The 9,692-nt window shown below is 44.2% G+C and overlaps 1 protein-coding gene across 1 annotated transcript in view; it reads left to right on the top strand.

The window, feature by feature from the left end:
- Positions 1-9,692, top strand: part of DCAF5 (DDB1 and CUL4 associated factor 5) — a 93,411-nt gene that overhangs the window by 5,497 nt on the left and 78,222 nt on the right. The window contains exons 2-4 of the mRNA XM_008049060.2: positions 3,242-3,278; positions 5,117-5,256; positions 7,587-7,716. Coding sequence (XP_008047251.2) covers positions 3,242-3,278; positions 5,117-5,256; positions 7,587-7,716 — 307 coding nt within the window. The remainder of the gene's footprint in view (positions 1-3,241; positions 3,279-5,116; positions 5,257-7,586; positions 7,717-9,692) is intronic.

The following is a 9,692-nucleotide window of genomic DNA, read 5'->3' as shown; positions in this document are numbered from 1 at the left end:
AACTCAAAAAAAAAAAAAAAAAAGAAAGAAATCAATGGAAAGACTGAGTTAAGATAAGGGATTTGTGGAAACCAAAGTTCTTGTTATGTAGATGAAGCTTCTAAGGCTTCAGAAAGATTAGGTGGTAAATGTCTTAAAGTATCAGACTCTTCCTAGGAAAGGAGTTTCTCTACAGATGCAAATTTCCCCAAGCTTTCCAGGGTCGTTTCTAAATAGGTTGAAGAAACATATTTTGGGGTAAAATATTTTTATTTCCTTTAGGGCTTGCTATCTGTCATGTGATGCTATCTGCCAGGTTGGAATTTGGTATCCAATTGCCATAGACTCTGTTTTGTCAGTTTTATGACCTCTATTTTAATGTCAATGCTGGTCAGTTGTAATTAAACAAAGTGTGTCTGACCCCCTTTTCCATTATAACCTGGAATTTTGCTTTTTTGTTCAGTCCATTGGGGAGCTTAGAATTTTTCCTCTTCTTGGTTTACAGAAAAAAAATGCAGCCAGGCTCGATGGCTCAGCCTGTAATCCCGCACCTTGGGAGGCTGAGGTGAGTGGATTGCCTGAGCCTGTGGGTTCGAGACCCGCCTGGGCAACTTGGCAAGACCTCATCTCTACAATAAATCAAAATGAGCTGGGCGTGGTAGCGCGCGCCTGCAATTCCAGCTACTTGGAAGGCTGAGGCGGAAGGATCGCCGGAGCCCAGCAGGTCGAGGCTGCGGTGGCCGGGAGCGGCCACTGCACTCCAGTCTGGGTGACAGAGTGAGACTCCAACTCGAAAAAAAAAAAAAAAATGGGATTATGGGTCCTGAGTAAGTCTAAAACCTTAAGGCTTGACTCAAAGGTTTGTCCTTCAGGCCTAGCAGGGTAAAAGTCCCACTTCTGTTTTTTTGTTTTTTTTTTTTGATTTGGAGTCTCACTTTTTGTTGTCCAGGCTGGAGGCTGGAGTGCAGTGGCTCACTCACGGTCACCTCAGCCTCCACCTGCTGGGCTCCGGCGATCCTTCCTCCTCATCCTTCCAAGTAGCTGAAACTACAGATGCATGCCACCACAGCCGGCTAGTTTTTTGTGATTTAGAGGTGAGGTCTCATTAAGTTGACAAGGCTGGTCTCGAACCCCCGGGCTCAGGCAATCTCACCTCAGCCTCCCAAAGTGCTGGGATTGCAGGCTGAGCCACTGCGCCCAGTCGAAAAGTTCCACTTCTGGACCCACTGGGTTGTGGACCTGCCCTCATGACATGGAGCAGCCACATCCCCATGGCAGTTCTCTAGTGGCCCTGCTCCCTGATGGCTCTGTGCCTAGATCTCGACCCTGCATCTCTCCCCAGCTAGAATCACATGCCAGTGGCTCCAGTTGTTGGTCTCGGTGCAACTGTGCCCCCATAGCATCACTGGGAATTGCCCTAGTGGGGGCTTTCTGCAGTGGCCCCGCCTCGTGGCTGTTTTCTGCCTGGGCTCCAGACTCTGCAGGGCAAACTGAAATTTAGGTAGAGGAAGTGACGCTCCTTGTGACTCCTTTTTTTTTTTTTTGAGTTGGAGTCTCACTCTGTCGCCCAGACTGGAGTGCAGTGGCCGCTCCTGGCCACCGCAGCCTCGACCTGCTGGGCTCCGGTGATCCTTCCGCCTCAGCCTTCTGAGTAGCTGGAATTACAGACATGCACTACCACACCTGGCTGATTTTTTGATTTATTGTAGAGATGAGGTCTCGCTGCCCAGGCGGGTCTCGAACCCTCGGGCTCAGGCAATCCACTCACCTCAGCCTCCCAAAGGCACGGGATTACAGGCTGAGCCACCGAGCCCGGCTCCCATGTACTTTTAACTCCTCTGTTCATGAACAAGAGAATTGTCCCCCCATAGTTAGATCATATTGCTATAAGACAAATCCTTTGGTTGTCTTGTGTTTGTGCAGTTGGACTGTGAGTTTCTTGAGCCCAGGGCAGAATCTTCCTCTTCTCATATTCTCATATGCCTGATAGTCTAGACGATTTTAGGATGTGCTTACTGATTTCACTGGCTTGCTCCCACAATAGCTAGGGCTTTGTTTAAGATGACCTGGGTCACATCTTTACTGCTACTTTTGCTTTCTATTTAAGTGACCATTGGTTGCGCAATTTAGCAAGAGTGGGACATTTTCTATGTTTTGTCTTTTCATTTCAGTTTTTTATTTTTTGGCAGTATAATTCGTTTGAAGGCATATCATGAATATGATTTCTCTCCCTTCATAGAATAAGGAGAAATGCCAGATAGAAACTTTCTCATCTCACAATGTATAGATTTTTTTGCTTTGTCTTAATTAAACTGTCAGTCTTTATTAAAAAAAAAACAAAAAACCCTCAAAACTTTCTCATCACTTAGAATCACACTGTCTTTAAATGTTAATGCCATAAAAGATGGTGAGAATAGGAATATTAGCAAACTTTTTTTTTTTTGAGTTTGAGTTTGAGTCTCACTCTATTGCCCAGGCTGGAGCGCAGTGGCACACTCATGGCCACCCCTGGGCTCTAGTGATCCTTCTCAACCTTCCAAGTAGCTAGAACTACAGGCATGTGCTACCATGCCTGGCTAATTTTTTGATTTATTGTAGAGACAGGGTCTTGCCAAGTTGCCCCGGTGGGTCTCAAACCCATGGGCTCAGGTAATCCACTCGCCTTGGCCTTCCAAAGTGCTGGGATTACAGGCTGAGCCACCGAGCCTGGCCTGTTAGCAAACTGTAATGGAGGGCTTATTAAATGTTCAGACATATTCTGAATGCTGAATGCTTTCACATACTTACTCTTCACCTTATAATTACCCTATGAAGTAGGTAGAATTATTATTTGTATTTTACAGGTGAAAAACTGAGTCATAGAAATGTTAGAGATTTTATTTCAGGTCTCACAGTTAATGAGTGTTTTGCTGGAGAAAGCAAAAAGCTAACTGGGACGACTGAATTAATTGATTTACCCATGATCATTTACTCTTCCTTAATAGCTATAGTTTTTCACATCATCCACTGGATAATACATTTTGGAAACTGTTATTATGTTATAGCTCGTTGCTATTATGTTTTTTAAAATTCTCTATAAAAATATCCTATCCTTCTTAAATTATTTTTATAAACCTTTTTTTCTAGTTAACACTCCTAATTTGTATTAACATTGACTTTCTCCATTTTTTTTTTCTCTGAAAACGTTCAAATACTAGATTGTAATGTGGAGAGGGACTAATTTACAGGGGTTAACACACACATCTGCTTTTTTCCTTTACAGGAAATGATGAGCAAGTTATCCTCCATGATGTTGAAAGGTAAATAGATTGATGCTGTGTGAAGATGATTTTGACTCTGTTTTTCATATGAAGAGTGCCATATATCTCTTTAGGCCAAAATAGTTTTGGGGTTTTTTGTTTTTTTTATAGATTGGAAAATATAGTTTATTTAGAAAAGTAAATTAGAGAGAGAGGGAGAGTAAGGATTCACCTTTCCAAGGTAGGGGAGGGTACAAAAGCTAGAAAAACATGGCCTAGCCATAGTTAAAGAACATATGACCTGGCCAGTGCTTAACAAAACAATGGCCTAGCTTTTGTTTTTTGATGAAAACAGCATGATAGCAGCTATTCTTTTCTAAAAAAGTTTCCTGTAATAGTTTTGAATTAAAGTTTTTATTTAATAAAAGAAAAAGGGACTGGGCACTATGGCTCAACCTATAATCCCAGCACTTTGGGCGGCCAAGATGAGAGGATTGCTTAAGCCCAGGAGTTCAAAACCAGCCTAGAAAATATTATCTGGGCGTGGTGGTGCACACCTGCAGTCTCAGCTACTCGGGAGACTGAAGCACAAGAATTGCTTGAGCGAAGGCCGAGGCAGCAGTAAGCTGTGATCATGCCAGTGTACTCCAGTCTGGGTGACAGAGTGAGGTCCTGACTCAAAAAATAAAAATAAATAAGTAATAAGAAAAAGGGTTTTGAAAGTTGGTATGAAACTATAGGTTTTAGAAAAAAATTTAAAACAAGTTGGCAGAGAAGAGAGCATAATGTTTAGTAACAATAATAGCTAATATATATATATATATATATATATATTTTTTTTTTTTTTTTTTTTTTTTGAGTTGGAGTCTCACTCTGTCGCCCAGACTGGAGTGCAGTGGCTCCTCCCGGCCACCGCAGCCTCGACCTGCTGGGCTCCAGCGATCCTTCTGCCTCAGCCTTCCAAGTAGCTGGAACTACAGGCACGCGCTACCATGCCTGGCTAATTAGCTAATGTTAATTGAGTTCTTAATATGAGCCAGGCACCATTCTACATGTTTGTATGTATTGATTCATTTAACCCTCACAGTCGTTCGTGTGGGGATATTGTGATTTCCATTATAGGTTAGGTAGCAGTGGCACAGAGACGTTAGGTAACTCAGGACAGCTGGTGCTGGAATCTGAATTGAGCCAGTCTGGCCTCAGAATCATGCTCTCAATCACCATGACAGATTGTTAGATCAGTCTTCCACCCCTGCTGGTTGCTTGCTTTTTGGAAATCAGGCACACCACCCTCAAATCTGTACACAAGCACATGCCTTCTTTTATAAAAGAAAACGAAACTCAGCTGTTGAGTCATTTTTAAATATGCTTTTTTTGGGGAGTATGAGTCTCACTATGTTGCCCAGGATGGAGTGCTCATTGTCACTGCAGCCTCAACCTGCTGGGCTCAGGTGATCATTCTGCCTCAGCCTTCCAAAGTAGCTAGAATTAGTTAGAACCACAGGTGTGTGCCACCACGTCTGGCTAGTTTCTTTTTTATTTATTTTAGAGATGAAGTCTCACCAAGTTTCCCAGGCTGGTCTTGAACCCCTGGAATCATGCAATCCTCTCACCTCTGCCTCCCAAAGTGTAGGAATTACAGGCATGAGCCACCGCCCGGCTTAAATGTGCTTATTTGATGTAAAAATTATGAAATCTGTAAAAAGTCTCTATTAATAGCTTTTTTCCTTTTTTAACCTGAAAGTTGAATACCTGCCTTTTAGCAAATATACTATCCTTTGGGTTTTGCTAGGTTGACTTTCTCTTAGAAATGATAGAGACTGCGCTCTAGGTGCCAGAAGGCTGGGACTCTCACTATTCTGTATATATGTATGCCTCTCTTTTGTTCTCTGTCTCAGCAGTGAGACTTTGGATGTGTTTGCCCATGAAGATGCAGTGTATGGCTTGTCAGTGAGCCCTGTGAATGACAACATTTTCGCTAGTTCTTCAGATGATGGCCGGGTTCTGATTTGGGACATCCGGGAGTCTCCCCATGGAGGTAGGGTCCCTATGCACAAAACTGTTGGATTGTGTTGAGCAGCTTGATATCAAGATCATTGCAGATCCAGTTTATGACCTGAGTATCTGGGTTGCAAGTGATGTCAGGGGAGAGGAAATGTGAAACTCTCTCATGTCTTTCTCATGGAATGTAAGGTGTGTGTCTTTGGAGGTCTTGCCCTACCCCTAAGTACAGAAGTAAGCCACTCTTGCTAACCCTTGTACACCCATCTGTGCACCTGGGCACCCAAGGAGCAGAAGGTGTGACACCTTGTTGTAGAGGGTAGTCACCAAGGGCCAGCCCTGTGTGTGGTACTGATGTGCATACATCCTTTGTTGTGTACAGAGAATGAGGGTGCTATACCCTTTATGTCATCCTCATTTTGGGCTTGCTTTTTATTTTGTTGAAAGAGGCTCAAAACTTCACCCTACCTGTGTGTGGGACTCTAAACTGGTGGCGGATACCCTCTGTTTAAAGAGGATTGTCATGTGCTTGCCTTCTCCAGATGTGCCCTTTGAGACTCTGATATGTAAAATGAAGAACTTGCTTTGTTTACTTCTCTGATGTTCTTCAGGAAATTAATTTTCTCAGCTCATTTCCTGCAGAGAGATTCTCTCTGTGACTCTGCCTGTCTTCAAAAGGTCCCTTCCTGCAGCACCACCCTTAGTGTCACCTGATGCCCGCCTAGTCCTCAGTGCAGCTTTGTAAGGATCACTCCTGTGTACATGGTCACTGTCTTGCCTGCTTTATCTGGCAGGATCTGGGTCTTTAACATTTTCTGTATTTCAAGCAGTGAACATGCTAGGCTGTGCTCATCATTGAGGTTAAGGCTATACAAGAAACTTGTTGGTAAGTCAGGCAGGTAAGACAGCAGGAAGTGGCAGCTCAGTCAAGTGGCTGTGTGCTTGGCAGACGTTCTCCTCTGCCTGACCTGCCTGAAGGCTGAGCTGACTGAGTGCTTTGCCTGCCCCCTGGGCCTGGGAAGTGCTGGTGTGGAAGCCACAGACTGGGCAGTGGGCAGTGCTCTCTGGGCATTCCTCTCACAAGCTCCTCAAGAGCGTGTCTTCCCAGGGAAGTAAGTGATTTCTTCCTCCCTTGGAACCTGCTCATTTATGCAAAGGGATGCAGGGTTTCTAGGGGGTTAGAGCTGGCTGGATGAAAGAGAAGTTCAAGGACTAGGTACCTTTTTTTGTTTTTTTTTTGAGTTGTAGTCTCACTCTGTCACCCAGACTGGAGTGCAGTGGCTACTCCCAGCAACTGCAGTCCCGACCTGCTGGACTCAGGCGATCCTTCGTCTCAGCCTTCCAAGTAGATGGAACTACAGGCGCGCACTACCACACCCGGCTTATTTTTTATTTTATTGCAGAGATGAGATCTCACCAAGTTGCCCAGGCTGGTCTCAAACCCGTGGGCTCAGGCAATCCACTCCCCTCGGCCTCCCAAAGTGCTGGGATTACAGGCTGAGCCACTGAACCCGCCTTTGTTTTGTTTTTAATTATTCTAGTACTTGATATAAAATCATAAAATTCTAGACAGAGGCCACTTTATTTTCAATTGTATACCAGAGGGGAGACTACATTATTATTTTGCTTTGTTTTCATTAAATCTGTGGGCAGTTTTAAGCTTAATTTCTAAAACTAATAAATATGGGCTAAAAGCATAATAATCCAGGCCGGGCGTGGTGGCTCACGCCTATAATCCCAGCACTTTGGGAGGCCAAGGTGAGAGGATTGCCTGAGCCCACGGGTTTGAGACTAGCCCAGGCAACTTGGTGAGATCTCATCTCTGCAATAAATTTTTAAAAATTAGCCAGGCTTGGTGGCATGTGCATATAGTTCCAGCTACTTAGAAGGCTGAGGCGGAAGGATTGCCAGAGCCCAGCAATTCGAGGCAGTGGTGGCTGTGAACATGCCACTGCACTCCAGCCTGGGTGATAGGGTACAACTTCAACTCAAAAACAAAAACAAAAACATGTATAATCATCCCACCAGTAACTTGAGAGTTTTTTCTTCTCACATGTAATTCAGTTTTACTTACTGTAAAACAGCTTACTTTCTCATTTTAAGTGGCCGTTTCTGTTTTGTCACAGGATCTGAATAGGTTCCATATCTATTTCTGAGCATTGCAGCTCAGAATGTGGTTGTGTCTGGGTCACTGTGAGCAGGACTCACAAGGACCTTGTGAGTACGGGTACTGCTGAGAGGAGGCCCTGTCCTGGACTCCTGGCCGCTGGATGGTTGTTCAAGAGTGTGCCCTGTTTGCTGTCACACACCTGCTCAGCTGCCTGCCACGGTCCAGGCATGAACTGACCATGACTTCTTTTTCCACAGAGCCCTTTTGCCTGGCAAACTATCCATCAGCCTTTCACAGTGTCATGTTTAACCCTGTGGAGCCCAGGTTGTTGGCCACAGCCAATTCAAAGGAAGGAGTGGGCCTCTGGGATATTCGAAAACCTCAGAGGTGAGTCCCCTTTACTCATTAGGTGTTAAGACTTTCGCCTCTTCTCAAGTGATTGTAAGAATCCACTTGGCAGTTCTTTCCGTTGGGTGTTTCCTAACATGTACTGGTGTCTCTGAAGCCAAGAGAGCCTGTTTCCAAGGAACAGACAGTGAGCAACATGTACTTCTTGCTGGGGAGGAGGCCTGCCTAGTAACTGAGCACTCTAGATAGGGTCAGTTCTAGGTGACTGTGGAGTAGTGAGGGTCCTCTTTAGTGCTGCCTTCTCTCCTAGGCCTGGGAGAAATCACAGTCTCCCTCGTTGGGGGTGGTGGGGTGGGGGGAGATTTGCCAACTCATTGCTGCTGAATCAGGAGTTCTTAGCCCTGGCCTGGAGGGACTCTCTAAATGGGCTTTAGGAGAACTGTGAACCCCTAAATTACATGGAAATTACATACTGTGTTTTCACATAAGTGCATTTTTCAGAGAAGGGAGTTTTTTTTTTTTTTTGACTTTTCCTAATTTCTCTAAAAGACCAGTGACTACAACAACAAAAAGTTAAGAGTCAGCATGTTGTGGTGTTAGGAATCCAAGGTGTTTCTCCCTCTGTGTGCATTATATAGAGTATACGCTTAGGACAGTCATGAGTTGATGGTGTGAGTCTCTAATGGGGGAGTTTTAGGCATCATTCAAGGATGGTGGGGGTGGGGCAAGTAGGCTCTTTTATGTTCCTTAAATCCCATGGAGGAGAAGTGACTTTTCATGGCTCCTGTATGTAAAGCTGGCCTTGCTTTGCAAAAAACTTACATGTATTGCCAGCTAACTCCTCTGGGAATTCTACTTGGAGGTAATTTCCCACTTTGTAAAGTAATATTGCAGAAGAATATCATGGAAAGTAAGTGAGGTTATAAAATTTATTTCATGGGCCTCAAATGAAAGGGGTAGTTAATTAAATACAGAGAACTATCTTGTTGATGATTTTTAGTCCTAGCTGATTCTCTCCATGGAGCAGTAAGAGGGGGTTGGAACTATTGAAGCAGTTCTGTGTGGCCCAGAGAGATGTCCTTGGTGCTGAGCAGGGCTCCCTGAGTCTCCTCGGGGAAGCAGAGATTTCTCCTCCTCTCTGTGCCATATACGCCCAATCTTGCTTTTCCCAGCTGTTGAAATGTGTGTGCGGCAGGACCCCTACTGGGGCTCGCCCTATGTGCTTCAGGAGCTTTGCTGTCTGCCAGGAAGACAGTCTCCTATATGCAGCTGAAGTGTTCTCTCCCACTCAGGCTCTTCAGGAACCACTGTTGTGCCTTATCCATATTGCAAAAGGCAGGATTTGAACCAACCGCATCAGCCTTCTCCCAACCTACTGTCTACTCTATCTAGAGTTGTAGTGACTATCTGGACACCTGGAGTGGGGCAGGAGCTGCTCATCTCCAGGGGAAAGCTTAAGAAAGGGTGAGATCAACGGTACCTGGAAGGAAAAGGGGAGTGCGAGTGTTGAGTCTTCCTCCGCAGCCCTTCAGTCCCTCTACCAGCTTCCGACTGTGCACTGTGGAACCCTCTTCCCCCTTCCACTTGTCATCTCACTATAAACTTAGTTTCTTTCTTTTTAAAAAATTCTAAGTGATGATTATTGTTTTATTTTTACAATAAATTTTATTGAATTTAGGGTTTTTATGTGGAAAAGTGTAATGAAAACCAAAAAGAAAATAAATCCCATCACCAGATTATCTGTTACTTGGATGCTTTTATGTGTGTGCATCAGTACAGCTCTTCTGGGTCTCTAGTCATTCTGTTCAAAGGTAACTGTAGTGGATGGTTTCCTATGTATCTTTCCAGAACATAATTTAATGCATATGCCATACCAGCATGTTCTTGCATCCTATTAAAAATGTAGACAAAAGGAAGCATGTAGTAATACTGTCCTCAACTTTTTTCCCTTAATATGTCTTAGAGCATGTTTCATACTGGCACTTACAGATCTAGCTCTTTTTTTTTTTTTTTTT

Source organism: Carlito syrichta, unplaced genomic scaffold (assembly GCF_000164805.1).
Source record: "Carlito syrichta isolate Samal-C Ts95f unplaced genomic scaffold, Tarsius_syrichta-2.0.1 Scaffold130478, whole genome shotgun sequence".
Lineage (NCBI taxonomy): Eukaryota > Metazoa > Chordata > Mammalia > Primates > Tarsiidae > Carlito > Carlito syrichta.
The sequence above is the reverse complement of the archived record's forward strand: the minus strand, read 5'-3'. Positions and strand labels throughout refer to the sequence as shown.